The sequence below is a fragment of the Rhinolophus sinicus genome, chromosome 3, assembly GCF_057876585.1.
Source record: "Rhinolophus sinicus isolate RSI-liver-muscle chromosome 3, RSI-T2T, whole genome shotgun sequence".
NCBI classification, from domain to species: domain Eukaryota; kingdom Metazoa; phylum Chordata; class Mammalia; order Chiroptera; family Rhinolophidae; genus Rhinolophus; species Rhinolophus sinicus.
Genome location: NC_142503.1, coordinates 34,835,177 through 34,853,816, shown reverse-complemented (window position 1 = coordinate 34,853,816; position 18,640 = coordinate 34,835,177). Strand labels below are relative to the sequence as shown.

The window sequence follows — 18,640 nt, the reverse complement described above, 5'->3', positions numbered from 1 at the left end:
TTATAAGAAATTAACAATGCGGGAAAGTGGACGAGGAGTATACAAGAACTCTGTACTATCTTGACAATTTTTCTGTAAATCTAAAATTATTCCAAAACAGAATTTTTATTTTTTTAAAATGAATAACTGAAGGCAAGATTTACCACTTGCACACATGTATCCTTCCCCCCATCTTCAAATAAATAAAGAAAAAGACCCATAACTATATTCCTACGTTTCTAGAAATAATGATTTTCCCTATTTCTAGAAATAAGGGAAAATATTCATTCACTTTTCTCTAATAAAGATTGAGAGACTATTCTTGCTTATTAGAGAATTTCCCACATGGAAGAAGAATATTTTTCAAAATTAAAATGATATTTTCAATTTCCCTTTTTCCGTCTATGCTCATATCACTTTGGTGCTGTTACAAAGTTAGTGTCTTGAAAAATGTCTTGAAATAGAAGAAGGACAAAACTGAGAAGAGGCCAAAGTAAGGATATTCTAGAAGGGAAGTTGAGTGAAAATAGAGCCAGTTACATAGAAGATGGTATAAGTAAAATGTGATACGAAAAAAATTCAGAGATAGAAGATAGAATAAGACAAGTTGAGGGAAAGAGTGTGTTGGTAGAAGCCACAATGCACATAATTAGAACTTTAAAATGGGATAACTGGGGATAATTGTTGATTTCTGAGCTGGCGAGGAGAGGCTAAGTGAGACAGGGAGACACAGGCCTACTTGCCTGTATTATCTATAAAGTTCCTGAGTGCCATAAATATAACCCTAGAGGGCTACTAGGCAGATCATGCCAGGACAGAGGTCTAGAAAGAATTCTCATTATCTGTGGGTCACAACCTCTCTCTTGGTGATCCCCCACCCCAATTACTACATGTTATGAACTGAATTGTATCAAATTCATATGTTGAAGCCATAACCCCCAGTACCTCAGAAGGTGACTGTATTGGAGATAGGGGCTTTAGGAGGTATGAGTTAAAATGAAGCTGTTAGGGTGGGCCCTAATCCCATCTGATTGGTGTTCGTATAAGAAAAGGAGATTAGGACACACAGAGGGATGACCACATGAAGAGGCAGCAAGAGGGAAGCCATCCATCAGAGGAAATCAACCCTGCAGGCAGGCACCTTGATCTTGGACTTCCAGCCTCCAGAACTATGAGAAAATAAATTTCTGTTGTTTAAGCCACCCAGACTGTGGCATTTTGTTAAGGCAGCCCTAGCAAACTAGCACACTGTGATGCCTTTCTATCTTCTCAGTGCCAAGCCCCACTTTCCCCCTCTGGTCTTAATTTAAAAAAAAAAAACATAAAATGTGATGTACTTAATGGATCTTAGAGCTTCAAGGTACTGTATGGATATTAGGCCCATAGTTTTGAGTTGGACCACAGCAGAAATATGTTGTTTCATCATTTCCCTGCATAGCCTTGGAATTTATTGCAAATAGTGTGAGAATTCTATACTTTTGTTTTTATATGAGTGTTCTATATGAAACAATTGAACTAAACACAAAAGCTACTGAAATAAGCACTTACTGTTACTTGAAAACAGTGGATGCTGACCTATTGAGGGGGGGTGTCATATCGCCCTTTGGTACTATGATCGGCCATCTTGCCAAATTTGCACATGCATAAGAATTCATCAACATGTACACACCTTCCCACACAAATTCAGGGAGCTCACACATTCTCTGTTGTCCATGCACATGTGCCCATGGTCCAGGTGCCCCTTTGCTTTCAAGTTAACAATTCTTGTACAAAAAAGTAAATAAGAATCACATAACCATGAAATGGCACAGGCCAACCTACCTGCCAGGGAGAATTTGCAAAGTAGAGGAAGCATCCACAGTGCGCAGGCCCACATTGTCCCCAAGTTAATGCAGGCAGGCTGGGGAGAGAGCTGAGAGTGTCGTCAGTCAAGAGTTAGTTTTCTGTCTCTTTGCAACAACTCAATTTCCAGTGACAGATTATGGGGATTTTGAATAAGAGTCCTTTATTTTTTTTAAATATTTTTTACACACTCCCTGAACTCCCAGCAGAGCCCTCCCTGTGCCCCACCCCGCTCCTTGCCATCTTTAGGATAGCATGCATCACACAAAATGCCTTTACCAGTGTACCTGTTGGATTCTCTTCACAGAGTGAGCGTTTGAAGAGTAAAGTTTCTCTTATTCTTCTGTGAAGCCTTAGTATTTAAGGCAGTGCCTGGTATATGGTAGACATTCGATGTTCTTTGTGGAATCAATTAGAACAAAAAGACTGCTGGCTTCTCATCTCATCCCAGATGAGATAGTGGGATAATCTAAAGATAAAGCAAATGTAAAAGCGATACCTCATTTCAGGAAGAAATAAATAATGGTACATTTTCATCTGAAAGATCATGATAGGAATAAAAAGAGTTCTCAACAAAATAAATCACTTGAGAAATATTCACATGTAGTATTTCTGGAGAAAACCACAAGGATAAAATTTTCTCATATACAAACCAATTGAAATAGCTAATTAACTGAAAATGCCTAGGGCAATAAAACAGAATGAGAACTTGTATATATAATAACAAAAATACCATCATGAAACAATAAGAGACTGGTTACAAAACAGAAATAGTGAATACCTATTACTCAATGGCAATAGCTATTCTCTCAAGAAAGAGCCATTTTGATGTAAATGAGTACAAAACTTAAAGGGAAAGTGTTTAATTTTTCAATGAAGAATAAATGTGTTCTTTAAAAATTAATTGTAACACTGAAAGTATTTTTTAAAGTCTAATGATTCAAAATGCTGTCTTAATTTTCTCAGTCTCTTAGCCAGAAGACAGGCCTTTACAAGTCCTGAAAGCATCCTGGAAACGGTGGGAGACCCAGCCATGAAAACTCTATAAAAGCTGGGATGCTGACAGTCTCAATAATTGAATAAATGAATAATAATAGATGCTAAAGCTAAAATTGTTATTTTGATATAGGGCTTTGCATTTTTTAAATCTTATAATATTAAATGTTGAATAAAATATTAGTATATAAAACATTTTAACTTAATGGTAATTATTGCTTGACTCCTTTACAATAAGAATACTCGCCTATTAATAACATTTGTAAAATTAAAATAAAATTTAAAAAAAAAACTTAAAAAAATCAACAATACTAAATTACACCCAGAGACAAAGCTAGAAAAGTTGAAGAGTGTGGCCCTCTAGAAATTGGCACCGCCTGAGTTCTAGCCCTGGCACTCTCATGAATTAGTGGGTGACCTCAGGCATTCTCTTATTCATTCAGCACTGTCCCAGCCACACATTAGGTGCTTCGAATAAAGGACAAGCCTGCCCCGACTTTGTTCTAGTTCAGTGGTTTTTAACAAGGAGGAGGAGGTCAGAGGAAGGAGAGGATGGCAAATTCCAGAGTGAGCTACTGTTACTGACGGCTCTATGTCATACCCCTCAAGTGGGTTTGAGAAGAAAAAGGGTTGAGAACCACTGATCTACTTGCAGATACAGAAGCATGGAAAGTACCCGCAAATATCACATGGTAAGTGCTGTTATTACAATGGAGCAAGGAGAGCACAGAGCATCTAAGGAGAAGAATGAGTTACTGACTGAGGAAAGCCAACAAGCATTGCTATGATACTGATGCCCCTCATTCTAACACTCGCTTGACCTCTAGTACCTCTTCCCCTTCCCCTTACACACACCAGAAGATCACCACAAAGTTGTTGGGATGGTTTTTCCTGCAGGCCCCCGCTAATAGCTCTATCCCCCCTTATTGGAGCTGCCTCCCTCCATCCCCTTATCGGAGATGTCTCCCGCAGGCACTATGGTTAGAGGCCTCCCTGTCAAAACAATGTTGAGCTATCACAGCTGCTAGGGATGGACCTCCCCAGCACCCCAGCCAGATTCCCCCCAACACAGAGGCCTAAACATATAAAACAAAGTGCCAAACCCCAGTTACTGCTCAGTTCTTTGGGAACAATCCCACTGAGCCCACTGGCGTAATAAAGCTGTGTTCTCCCTGATCTCTGCATGCCGCTTGAGTCTCTCAGTCCTCGTCATTCTTCTGCAGCAAAGTGACTGCTTGTTGGTAGTATATGCAAATAAGTGTGAGGTGCCTCCTGGGAACTTAAAATAAGTTCAATTGAGAGTTTATCTAGCAAAATCTATGCACAACAGCAATCCTAACTATCTGTGAGAGTAAATCAAGAACGTTTGGGTAAATATGCAATTGAAGAGCTTGAGTGCACCCCAAACTCCAGACAAGGAAACATGGGTATAATCTCAGACAGCTGGATCTGGAAAACTGTCATTTCATTTAGTTGCAGAAACTTACTTGGCTAATTGTACCCTAAATGGAAGGAGACTTTGAGAACAGGGGTTCTCTCAGAATGTAAAACATTGATGGTTAAAAAAAAAAAAAAGCAGAAGTTGGCAGTGTTTATCCAGTGCTATCTATGGGAGGAAATGGTGAAATTTTCTGTTACTGGAGTGATATACTCTAAAACAAGGTAACCAACGTTCAGATCTTACCACATCCTTAATGAAAAATACCTCAAAACCCAAAATCTCCTTTTTCCTCTGATTCTGTGAAGCTTTCTCTGATTATTAATTTAGCAGAAGGGGCCCTGAACAAGCGACATGAGCCCACTTGTCATCAGAAAGGCTATCCTCCCTTTGTTTAAATACATCAGTCTCTTAAAGTCTTCAATGAGGTGAAACAGTCTCCCCAAACCTGAGTAGTTCTGGGTGCAGCAAGACTCTGAACCACAAGAAATTCACAAAGATTATGCTGTGCTCTTGAGGAAAACCACCAAACCGTTGCCTGCATTCCCTGAGTAATCAGCCCTACCTTTTAGAATGCAGCAGCTTTGAATAACTGGTCTTCAATAAGAGGTCACTTCCTAGAAATACACAGCTTCTCATTAGAAGGACCACATTTGAATACAGCATTTAATGAAGACCTAGAATTCTCAAACAACACTATCAACAAACAATCCATGCTGGACTAACTCTCAGAATATACAGTGATGCCACTTAAGTAACTTGTGGTGTATTTATTTGTTAAAGTGTAAACCTAATAGTAGCCACTGTTAAGAGTAGAACGTCTGGAAACAAATCCAAGGAGTATTGCTGGCTATAAGCACTGGCTGGGGTCAAGGTAAGAGGGGAAAAAAAAAATAGGAGATACTGCCTCTGCTAGTTGATGCTAAAAATTTTAGCATGTTAAATTATCTCTGCTTCCCCACATCCTGTCTCATATGAGCAAAGCGAAAGAAATAGGGTGTGGCTGTTCTCCTCTCTAGCAATCCCCCATTACACACACACACACACACACACACACACACACACACACACACACACACCCTCCGCAAGCTGTCCTTTGGTAATTCAAAAGTTCCCATTCAGGGCTGAGTCCTGGATGCTAAGTTTCAGCTAATTTCACTTGTATAAAAATGTACCACTATGTGATTTTCCTAGGGCTGGCCCTACTTTCATCCATTCATTCATATATTCACTCAACTGGTGTATATTGCTATCCATTCTGTGCCAGGAACTGTGCATAGTATGGCACTAAAAGGATGGGTGATGAAAGAGTAAATTCCAGGGATACCACGCTGGCCAAACCTACCTATAAACTCTAACGCTGGGAGGGAGGAAGCAAGCAGCAAGCTGCCCAGCCTCATTCGGTCCCTTCAAATTCCTACAGACCAGTAGGATTTGGTTTATAGTTTCATTCCTATTGATCAAGTTGAAGGGTCCCCTATTCTCATTCTCTTTTAAATGTCGATTTGGAGCCTGCAGTAATAATAATAATAGTAATAATGACCTTTTATTTACAAAGCACTTTCACATATATTTACTCATTTGATCCTTGTCACCTTCGAGATAAGTGAGGCAGATATTTTTGGTTGACTCTCATGAAATTGCTATTTTCCTAAGTCAAAACAGTCAAATATTGGCAATTTCAGCCTAATGAGTTAATAGTATTTTTCTGTTTGGAGGAGGAAATTGATTACATACCTTGCCCAAGATGAAAGTAAGAGTATCAGCATGGTGCCTATACTTAATAATACTGTATTGTATATTTGAAAGTTGCTAAGACAATAGATCTTAAAAACTCTCATCACAGGAAAAAAATTTTTGTAACTATGTATAGTGATGAATGTTAACTAGACTTACTGTGGTGATCATTTTGAAATATATACAAATATTGAATTATTATTTTACACCTGAACCTAATATAATGTTATATGTCAATTATATCTCAATTAAACAAAAAGTTGTCAGATACGTAAATTCAGTTTCAAAGTTTATAAACTCATTTGAGGTGCAGGCTGCCTTCATACAGAAAACATTTTGAGATGGTCAGCAGCAAGATTAGCAAAAACTCAATCATGATGTGATAGTGAGAATCTACAAAGTGCTAATTGCATTACAAAAATTATATCTTGTCTTTCTAAAAATTCCTGTAGAGTTGGTATTATTATCTCCACTTTACACATGTGAAAGTTGAGGCTCAGCGATATTATGTAACTAGTTCAAAAATCATATAGTTTGTAAGTGGCATAGCTGAGATTCAAACCCGAGAGTGTCTTATTCCAAAGCCTAGACTCTTTCCACCAAAATCAAGCAGTAGTTATTAGTGATTTACTCTCCCTCAGCCCTCCTGCCCCAAAACACCAATACACACAAGAATTTTCCTCTGAATCTCCTAGGTCTAATTTTCTCTAGACTAGAGTTTCCAGAAAAATAAATCCATTATGTTCATATATTTTCCCCAGCCCCTGACCTCTGACACCCATGACTCTCCCACCCCCACCCTAGAATTTTAAAATATTAGCTACCAAAAGATTGGGTGCCCTGTAACTATCAACAACCAGTCTAACAAAAAAAATACTTCATGCGGAAGGTTCTGACCCATAATCTCCTTAAGTAAAGTGGAAAAAGATCGGTACATAATAGAAAAGGAAGCCTAATTTGCAAGGGTTTGAGTTATCAGATTCTCCTAAATAAGTGTGGCACTCACCTCCCTTTATCTGGTGGTGTCCTGTAGATGTCCTGCTGATTCAAAGAATCCACAGGAAAGATGCTGTCTCCCACAGCACAAGTCAGGACATGGAGGGCGATTTGGAATTTATGTACATAGAGATGTGTGAGTATTTCCTTTCTGATTGCCTGGGGATTTTCCTTTCCTTTTAAGCCCAGCCCAAGGCAGGGTGGTACTTAATGCACTTATGCTGGGAAGTGAAGTACATTATTGTAACTACCAAAAAAATAAATAAATCTGCTTCTGTGAGACTACTCAACTTTGAAAGTGCCATAAACAAAAGGAATGACTAAATTTCAAATTTTCTATTCAGGTAGTCTTTACAAATGTGGTAAGGGGTGAAATGCTGAGAATACATATCTTTAGCTTGAAAAAAGAAATATGTAATCATGTAATTATCTTTAAAGGACATGAAGGAAAGAAAATAATAGTGGCTAACTGGGAAAAGAGGAAGGCAGAGGCCGCATCCAGGAAAAGACGAACCCCCAAGAAAGGAAAGTATAATGAACTGAGAGGCCACTAATTCAACAGCTCATTATAATTAATATGTGGAGCTCTTACAATGTGCTAGGCATTGTTCTGAGAACTTTAATTATCTAATTTAAGCTTCAAAAACAATCTATGACATCAATAGCATTTTTATTCCCATTTCACAGATGAAGGAACTAAGGCCAAAACAATTGAGAAATATGTCCAAAGTAAGTGGTGAAGTTACTGGAGAGCAAAAGGGTCCTTTTATCATCCCAGGAAAGCATTTCAAGATGTACAAATAGGCCACATGAACAAAGCCAAACAAGCAGAGGATTTATCAGAATAAAGGAAAAGAATGCACTCCCAAAATAATGGGAGTAGGCAGGACAGGAAAAAGGGCAACCACACCGAAAAACAAAGAAACTTAGGATTATATTTGAAAGAGGGTGCAAAATATTCAGGGGAGGCATCGCAGGCATTCCCAGGGTGGGTCTTTGTTGACCACTCCTTCCCATAGGGAGGTGGGATTCCCTTGTTTTTCCCTTTGTCCAAACTATCATGACAACACAGGTGGAGACTTTTCCCTGCCCACGATGCTAATAGTATTATTAGCTATAGCTACACCTTTTCTTAAGAATGCTCTTATCTCCTTCGTTTCTCCGCACTTCCTCCTTCCCTTCCTCCCCACTCTCCCGGCAGCCCTGTTCTTTCTGCCTTCAGTAACAGTGAAGCCAGGAATAGAACCCTTAGTTTCCTATAAATCAAAAGGTTAAATTAGATGATTTCTGGAATTTCTTTGAGCACTGTAATTTTACACCCTTTTGTTACGGACAACGTCATAAAGAAATAAACAGACTAAGGAAGAGAGTATGATGTCTAAGAAAAGAAACCCAACCTAAGCTTTAAAACAAGAAATACTTTCCAGTTTCATATGTTTTATGAACAAAGTGACAGAAGCTGTTAAAGGATCTCCTTTATTAATGGCAATGAGACTAACAAAAATTCGAGAAGGGCCCATATCAGACATGGAGAGGCTTCTAAGGACCTGGATTAAAGACCAGACCAGAAATGAATTCCTCTCAGTGCCACGACAATCATGGCCAAAGCAAAAAGTCTGTATGTGATGCTGAAGGAAAAGGGTGGACCTAACAATGGCATTGAATTTACTGCTAGCTCTGGGGGTTTAAATGATTCAAGAATCATTATCCATTGCATAACGTGAAAGTGAGTGGTGAGTCTGCAAGTGCTGAGTGAGGGCAGCTGAAGAACTTTGGGGAACTCTAGATAAGCTGATTGTGGAGGAAAATTACTTACCTGAGCAAATATTCTATATGGATGAAACCTCCCTATTCTGGAAATAAATGCCTGAAAGAACTTTCATCCATAAAGAGGCCAAGTCAATGCCAGGTTTCAAGACTTTTAAGGACAGGATAACAGTCTTGCTCAGGGGCAATGTTGCAAGTTACAAATGGAAACCCTCTGTGATCGGGCACAATGAGAGCCCCAGGCTTTTATGCAGATCAATACACACACAGGGCCAGTGTGCCACAGGAGCAATGACAAGTCATGGGTGACCCAGCTCCTCTTCCAAGCTGCCCTCCTGAATTGCCATGCCAGTGAAATGGAGAAGTGCTGTTAGCAGAATAACACGCCTTTCAAGGCTTTGCTTCTTGTTGGTAATGTTCCCAGACATCCTCCTTTTGTTGGTGTTCTGCATCCCAACGTCACAGCTGTGCTTCTCCCTCTAAACACCACCTCTTTGATCCACCCGGTGGATAGAGGATTTACAGCAGCTTTTAAGGCGTCCTACCTGAGGAGGACCTTTGGCCAGCCTGTTGCTGCAATTGAGGAAGACTCTGAGAAGACACTGGTGCGATTCTGGAAGGAATGCAACATCTGTGACTGAATCGAGAACCTTCATTAGGTTTAGAGCGATGTCACCAAGGAGTGTATGAATGGCAACTGGAAGGAGACACTCAGAAGTTTGTCCACGAGTTCAAAGCATTTGCCAAGGATGAGGAGGCTGCAAAAACCAACGAGGCTGTGGCTGAGATGACAAACAATTCTAACCCGGTGTGGGTGAGGACGAGGAGCCCCTGAGGAAATGAGTGATGGCGAGATGTCGGAACTGGAGCAGGAACACATCGCTGGAGAAGAGGTAAGAGAACAAGAAACTTCAGGAGAAGAAGAACCCCTAAGAAAATTCACAGTGAAGGCTTTGGCAGAAGCTTTTGCAGACCTCAACAAGCTCCTTAAAACGTCTGAGAACACAGATCCCACCACCGAACAGTTTCCTTAATAGAGAGGAATGTTCATGGTGAATTATCTGCTTACAAGCAAATCTATGACAAAAGAAACAAACCAAGCAAACCTCCATATATCTGAAAAGAGTGACATTTCTTCAAGAAGAGACTCGGGCAGGTCCTTCAGCAGGAATTCCAGAAGAAGGCATTGTTACATAGGACATGACAGCTCCACACGTGTTACTGCCCCTGAAGATCTTCCAGTGGGACAGGATATGGAGGAAGACAGTGATATTGATGGTTCTAACCCTGGGTAGGCCTCGATTAATGTGTGTGTCTTAGATTTTAACAACAAAAAAGTAAAAACTAATAACATGTTTTTTAAAATAGAAAAAAAGCTTATAGAATAATAATATAAAGAAAAAATATTTTTGTATATCTGTTCAATATGTTTAAGCTGTTATTACAAAAAAGCCAAAAAGCTTAATTTTAGTTTATAAAGTGAAAAGGTTACAGAAAGCTAAGGTTAATTATTATTGAAAAAAGAAAACTATTTTTACAACTTCAGTGTAGCCTAAGAGGACAGTGTATACAAAGCCTACAGCAGGGTCCAGTAATAGCCTCGCCTTCACATTCACTTACTCACTGACCTACTCAGAGCAACTTCCAGTCCTAAAAGCTCTGTTGATGGTAAGTGCCCTATACAGGAGCACCACTTTTAATCTTTAATACTGTGTTTACTGTATCTTTCCTATGTTTAGATATATTTAGATACACAAATACTTATTGCGTTACAGTTGTCTACAGTATTCAGTACAGTACCATGCTGTACAGGCTGTGTCCTAGGAGCAGCAGGCTGTACCATCAGCCTAGGTGTGTAACAGGCTCTACCATCTAGGTGTGTGTAAGTGCCCTCTGTGATGTTCCCACCATGACGAAATTGCCTAACAACACATTTCTCCGAATGTATCCCCATCATTAAGTGACACATGACTGTACACTTGAATAAAGTAACACTGAGGTTGGAGGGGAAAAGACTCAATCTGTACAGTCCAGACTTTCAACTCAATTCCACAAACATTACTCAGTATCAGGTCCTGTAATTGGCACTGTAGCAATAGCTGAAGAAGGCAGAGCTCACAGCCAGGAAAAGTTCACAACTTAAGTGGGAAAATAGACATGTCAACAAGATGCTATAAACCCACTGGCAAAGAGGTGTGTACAGTGCTACAGGAACTGGGATAGGGGAGCCAGTAATGCCACCCTAAGGGAAGCAGTGTCTCTCAGAAAGTAACTAAGAGAAAGGGACATTTTAGCAGAACGTGTTACTTAGAAATAAATGCCCCAAATTACAGTATAAAACGACAAGTATTCCTGGCAGAGATGTGTAAGAGCCAGACATTTACTGGCACTTGGGATGGGGCCAGAAGCCATGCTGGTAGCACCCAACTACACCTCCTGTAATGGGTCGAATAGTGGACCCCAGAAGATATCTCCACCCAGAACCTCAGAATATGATCTTATCTGGAAAAAGCGTCTTCACAGATGTAACTAAGGAAAGGATCTCTAGATGTGATCATCCTGGAGGAGGCTGGGCCCTAAAGCTGATGACCTGTGTCCTTGTAAGAGATAGAACAGGAGCAACAAACACAGAGACACACGGGGAAAACTATGTGACCACAGAAGCAGAAATTAAGAGCAATGCATCTACAAGTCAAGGAACATCAAAGATTGTCAGAGTCACCAAAAACAGGGAGAGGGGCATGGTACAAATTCTTCCTTAGAACCTCCAGAAAAAAACCAACCCTGCAGACAGCGTGATTTTGGACTTTTGGCCTCGAGAACCATGAGAGAATAAATGTCTATTGTTAGCCACCAAGTTTGTGGTATCTTGTTACAGTAGCCCAGGGAAACTAATACACCCTCCCCATCCCAGGTTACGTGTGATTCACAGGCCAGGCTGACCCACCGATTCTCTCACCTAGGAACGTAGTCAGCTAGATGGTGGTGGACGATGGGGCCATCAGGTCATGGGCACTGGCAGCCATGCTTTAGATGTGCAAGAAAAGAAGGTTTACAAGAGAGTGAAGAAAAGCAAAGCAAGAAGCAAAGGTGAACGTCCATGTGATGACAGACCGTTCAGCACTCGACTTCCCAGTTGCTTGTGCAAAACACACGAGACCCTGATGCACTCCCAGCCTGCAGAGACGCCCATAACAGTCCCTATTACATCACTGCAATAATCCACTGCTGATTCAACTTAGACTGAGCCAGTTTTTGTTACTGGAAACCGAATGATCCCGATTTAACAATGATGCTCGGGAGGAACTTGGTTTGAAGAAAATATAAGGAGGTGGAAATAAATGGTAATTACTAAACATATGAATAATGTCAAAGTGTAAACTGATCAGAAAATAAAGGTAACCGCTAGGAAATTCTAGCAGTAAAAAGGCTCTCTGAATAAAAAGCAAACAAGTTTTCTTTTACGATATGGCATGTTGATTGTTCCAGGCCCCAGTCTAGATATCCAAATCTGGGGAGAGGATTAAAAAGGAGAGAGTGTCAAGTCGTCAAGAAACTGAACAAGCACAGTTTAATTGACCACCATTTATTAGGTTGGTGCAAAAGTAACTGCAGTTTTTGCAATTATTTTTAACCTTTTAAACCGCAGTTACTTTTACGCTAACCTAACACATCGCTCCACTGGGAAGTTCTTGTGGTCCCTCTGCCTTAAACCAGGTCTCGATATCTTATATGCCGGCTCAATTACTTCATTCCTTCAGTCTCTAAACATCTGTTATTATCCACAAAGACTGTGGTTGGCCCTGCGATACAGAGACGAAGATCTCAGCCATTAACAGTCTGTCAGCTCATCATATGGTAGATGGAGAAATGCACAATCATCACACAAGAAAAATCCAGGAGTTAGGAAAACATAGGCGTGTTCAGGGCAAGCATTTCATTTTGCCTGGGAAGTTCAAAGAAGGCTGCACAAAGGACCCAACATTTGAGCTAAATCCTGAAGAATGAGTAGACAGACATACACCAGTAGAAGAAGGCAGCAAAGGGAATTCCAAATACAGAGACTGAGCAGCCAGGAAGGTGGAGAGAATGACACTCCCGAGAGCAGCGAGTCCTTGGACATGCCAACCGTCTTCTTCTCTGCTGCGCTGGGGGTCCAGAAATCTGCAGCAGCCTTTTGTTTGAGCCTCCCTCCACAGTGAGACAACCCCCCACATCTGTGCTAATCCAGCAGACCCTTAATCATCCCAGGGGGCCATTCCACGGGAGGAAGTGGAACAGGGGGAGTCCTTCTCTGGTTCAGACTCTATACAATCACAGTAAGTGATAAAAGGCTAGACTGTCACTTTCACTTTGGCTTGTTTCATTCAGTATTTCAACACCTGGCAGCTCAGCCTTCTCTCCAGCTCAGCTGAGCTTCTGTCACAGCTCAAGTCAAACAGAATGCAGGAAAGCAATTTGAACACAAAGCATGAGAACAGCCAGAGGTTCTTAAATCTATCAGCCAGCCAGGATTTTTCCTTATTCTTGTTCTCTGTGTACTCAAGCAAATGTTGAGCAACTGCTACTCATTAAACATGGAGTTGGGTGTGCTAGACATGACAAACCTCATTAATCAAATGGGAACAATTCACAGCACTGTAGATACATATTTGGATGACAAACTATGTGGTTCTTATGAAAAAGGAATTCAGGGAAGGGAGGAGACCTAACCGGAAAATAAGCCCTAGCGTGATTTTTCAGGATGATATCCCCTGAACTGAAGCCCTAATGCATCTTTTGAAGCAAAAATTAATATAAGACATGGTCTTATTTTGGGGGAAACACAGTACGAACTACAGTAATTAAGGAAGGCTTCGTGAAAGAAGTATGACTTAAGTAGAACATTGAACTAGTAAAATTCGGGTAATTAGTGGAATGTAAGATTCGCATTCTCAAAGAATATAAAGAGCCTTTTCTTCACACTGAGAACATTTTGCTGGTTAGACTTTTTTGTAAATTAGATGTGTCTACCCCTATAACTGCAAAATGGTTTCCTCTGCAGAGTGACACGTAATGGGATGTATGACTTTTTTTTTCAGGATTTCAACTTTAATTATTTTACCTACATTCATTTCCCTTTAGTTTATATTCCCCAAATCCAAACCAATGGATTACAGAAAGGACAGCTTAAATATTTTCCCCCATAGTGGTTTACCAATTCCACTGTGTGACAATTAATATGTAATATTCAGAGTTGCCAGCCATTGGGCTGGAAAGAGGTACAGTCAGTCTGGTCTAAATAGCTTCACAGTGAATTCTTATTAGATACAATTAAGTTTGGGAAGCAAAGATGTGGCTTTGGAAGACTGGCTTCCCTCCAGCTGTTCCATTAAATTAGCTTATTTATTAACATCACTTTCAACTCTGAATACTTTAAAATAGGTTTGATATTTTCCTTTTAATTTTTTTAATTGGGGAATATTGGGGAACAGTTTTTCTAGGGCCTGTCAGTTCCAAATTGTTGTCCTTCAATCTCGTCATGGAGGGCACAGCTCAGCTCCAAGTCTAGTTGCCATCTTCAATTTTAGTTGCAGGGGGCACAGCCCACCATCCCATGAGGGAATTGAACCAGCAACCTTGTTGTTAAGAGCTTGAGCTCTAACCAACTGAGCCATCCGGCCACCCAGGTTGGATATTTTCAAGTCACAAATATTTCTTGTGTACTTTCTTATTGCCTTCCTAGAGCTTACAATCTAAACTCAGTACAAATTGTATACATCTAAACTCACTGTCAATATAGAAGCCACTAGCACCACGTGGTTACTGAGCACGTGAAACGTGGCTAGTGCAACTCAGAAACTAAATTTTCAATTTTATTTAATTTTATTAATGTAAATTTAGATTTAAAAATAGACTTGATTCAGCAGCTATTGGAAAACTTTTAAGTATGTTTGGAACAACTTGGGTACTTGAATTTATATGGGGTGTGTGAATCATAATTTATTATGTATTTTATTAAACTGAAATACTGATCAAGTCTTTACAATGAAAAACAGTACCCAAATTGATATGTGAAGTAATTGTAAAATGTGCATTGGATTTGGTAAAAAAAAATGTAAACTATCTCAATAATTCTTATATTGATTACATGCTGAAATGATATTGGGGGTATACTGATAACATTTGTGGCTCACATTTTATTTCTATCGGACAGCACTGCTCTAGAGCAATAATTTGCCCAAGGAAAGCTTTAACACAAGGCTACTCAAGAAGCTCAGCTACACCTCAACTCATGCTCATTTTCTTCCAGTGCCCTCTCTTCTTTCTTCCCTTGTTTTCTTCTCCTTCTCCCCCCTCTAATAGTGATGTGCACTGGCCTCTTAAGAGCTAGGAAGATTAATGACCTAGCGTTTAAATGATTCAAGGCAATCTGTCTCTTATTGTTGGAGGATTTTAATTACAAAAGAATAGTGGAATGATTTAGCAACTCCAATATATTAGGAGTATATTAGTAGCTCAAGGGAAAGGTGTCAAAGAAACAGCTTTGCATTTCCCTGTGGACATCTTAGAAGTAGCTTTCAAAGAAGTCACTAAAAACTACTTAGACACATTTTTAAAGTTTTAAAATTGCAAGGTCCTGAAATATTAATGAAAGATAAAGTAATCTTATTACCTTATTCTAAATTAGATTTAATTTATAAATGATCAGAGATTAGATAAATAAAATTATAATGGAGAAGTGCTTTCACCAAAGCATTTTAAGCCATCACAGGATGGATTTATTGTTATTATCATCTGCACTTCTGTGATCAGTCTCCAACTCCTATAGCGCAGTCAAGCCGTAGAAAGCAGAGAATGGAAAGGTGTCTATAAACCCTCTTAGCAATTTACACAAATTCCTTGCTATTGGAAGCAGATCAAGAAGTTAGTCTTCGTCCTGACTCAGTTTAATATAGAAATCCATTGACTGTTCCTGAGAACACCCATTTCATAAGTATTGGCAGAGAGTGCTCGCTGATTCATGGGCAGAAGGCGACATTTTTCAGTCTCCCACAGTTAGATGTGACTAAGTTCTCAGAAGTGGGATGTCAGGAGAGATGTGTACATCATGTCCTTGCCTGACCCATGAAAATCTTTCATATGTCCACCTCCTCTCTCCCCTGCCCCCACTCTTTTCTTTTCTCAGGTTTGATGAAGAGAAGCACAAAGACCTTGCAAGTCATGTATCAGAGATTGTAGGGCCACTTAAGTTTTGGGGACTGTAAAAGCAGCTAGCGTCACTGTAATTGAGCCTAAGAAGAAACCCTTATCACAACGCTTGGTGTCACCACTAAGCAGCAAGATAGCACTCCATCCCTTGATTCCATCTTTTCTTCTTCCCTTTTACCATTCCCAGGTGTATTGCTTGCAAGACTGTGAGTGGGGAGACATGTAAACAGGCTAAGAAAGAGAAAAATGGCCAACAGGCATGTGAAAAGGTGCTCAACGTCACTAATCACCAGGCAAATACAAATTCAAACCACAGTAAAGGCCGGAATAAAAACACCAACAATACCAACTAATGGTGAGGGTAGAACAAATGAAACACTCTTACAATGTTGGTGGCTGTGTTAAAGGGTACAACCATTTTTGGAAAACTGGGTGTTTCTAACCAAGTTAAACATATACCTACACTATGATCCACTCCTAGGTACACAGCTAAGAGAACCGAGTGCTTATGTTCACCAAAAGACTTGTAGAAGAACATTCATAGGAGCTTAATTCATAATAGTAAAAAACTGGAAACTCGAATGCCCCACAACAAGAAAGTGGAAAAACAATTTGTAGTATATTCACATGACAGAATACTGCAGAATAAAATGTAATGAACTACTTATACATGTCATATCAATGAATCTCACAGATATTATGTTGATCAAAAGCCAAACCCAAAAGAGAGCACACTCTATGATTCCATCTATATGAAGTACAAGAACAGGAAAACCTAATTTACACTGATAAAAATCAGAATAGTAGTTACCATACAAGGGAGTTGACTGGAAAGGGGCAGGAGAGTGATGAAATATGACATATCTTGATTTTGGTGATGGTTATAAGGAGTATACATAGGTAAAACTAGAGCACACAGTTACTAAGAGGTTGAGCTAAGGTTCAAACTTAGGTCAATTTGAGTCTTTTCACTACAGTAGCGTTCATTTTCCTACTGAATTATACACACAGGTGAGAAAACTCTGTTACTACTTAGCTTATGTACATGATTAGCACCACTCTGTACATATTTTATACGTAATATCCACACTATGATAAACTATAATTATTTTGGCACTGACACAGTCTATATTCTGCTTCAAATGCTGGTATTAACTTTGTGGCATTATCTTGACAGTAATTCTGTTTATAGAATTGAAATAAATTATTGTAACTATTTTGCACCATGCCAAATGACTGGTAACCCAACGATTCAGCTGAAGAATAAACGTGTTAAGATGAAACTGTCAGAACTTGCATTGCATTTAACTGGGAAGAACACATAGCTGATTAGCATGTGTGTCATGAACACATCTCCAGCAGTGAACATCCTAAGAATGATGAAACAATTGATAGATGAGGAATATAGTAAGATGCCAAGATGGTCAATTAACAAGCATCACTTATGCCTGTGTGATATTTATAATAAGCGTTTCAACCACTACCGTCGCAAATGTGATCTCTTGAGTTCTCAGCTATCTAACATTGATAAAGCAGCTTATACCATACTAGAATAATACGTGAACATTAAAATACATGTGCACCAGCATTCAGCTATGATACCCTGCATTCCTACACAAGGCTTCCTCTCTTTAAAAATATTTTATTGTAACTGCATGCACTGTGTGACTTCACTGAAAGACCCAATTACTGTCTACCTTTTTATATATAAGCAAACCAGGCCTAACACAGATCTCTCATAAGAGTATGCACCACACAAATCAACAAATGAAGCCAATGTTAAGGTTACTCCAATGATTTATTATGAAGAGTTATACCCACCTTGTTATACAGGAGCTTCTCCTCCTGCACATAAAAGTTTTAACTATTTTAAATGTTTTGATTTCTGTTACATTTTTTAATCCCCCACACAGTAACCACCCTTCCAAAACTAAAACGAAAATCAAATTAAAATAGATCTATCCAACACTGTGGGATAATAAGTTCATATGTTCAGAAGGGGAGGAAAAGTTGTTTTTTGGTCCTGAATGGTGAAAAACAATCCCACAAACACGACTCCAAATCCAGAAAACACTAGCTGATGGAGACAAATCTTTCAAGGAATTCATACACAAAATCCCCCACAGAAAAGTAAATTCCAATACCCTACTTTGACAATCATCCCATGAATTACAGCACCACAGTTAGTGAATCACTTAGGTTAAGGATTAAGGAATCGTAAATCGCCAGCCCCCAAACTTGAGATGTCATTTGCTCGCTTCAATGTCCAGTGTCTGCAGGGTCATGGCACATTAACTGCTGTTCCCGCTGCTGACATGGAATTTCTCATGGCACCACCACGGGTCTCTAGAGCCAGAGTCTCAATCTGCGGTTCCCCAGCCCCTTAGGATGGGCCTATGAACGGATTTGAGAGATACGGGCAAATCCCGGAGGTTGCATGCAAAACTTAAGTCTATAAACTTATGTGATCCCAAATGATTAGGAACTGAAATTCTAAAGGGAGAGCCCAAGGAAAGCCCGCACGGTGCCAGCCCACCACAGGTGCGCCCCCTGCCACTCACCGGGATGCGATCAGCAGGAGCTCCGCTGGGCAGGGACCTCTTCACAGCTGCTCAGCCCGGTCCCAGAGCCCCAGAGGATCACCTTCTCGCTCCAACACGCCCGGAGGAAAGGCTCCCGCAGCTCCACGCCCTC

General features: G+C 39.9%; 1 protein-coding gene across 1 annotated transcript in view; it reads right to left on the bottom strand.

The window, feature by feature from the left end:
* The window catches only part of IL31RA (interleukin 31 receptor A), a 60,642-nt gene extending 42,002 nt beyond the window's left edge, over positions 1 to 18,640 (bottom strand). The window contains exons 1-3 of the mRNA XM_074328940.2: positions 18,508 to 18,640; positions 2,109 to 2,290; positions 1,801 to 1,879 (exon numbers count right to left, since the gene is read on the bottom strand). Of these exons, the coding sequence (XP_074185041.2) occupies positions 1,801 to 1,855 (55 nt within the window). The 5' untranslated portion in view covers positions 1,856 to 1,879; positions 2,109 to 2,290; positions 18,508 to 18,640. The remainder of the gene's footprint in view (positions 1 to 1,800; positions 1,880 to 2,108; positions 2,291 to 18,507) is intronic.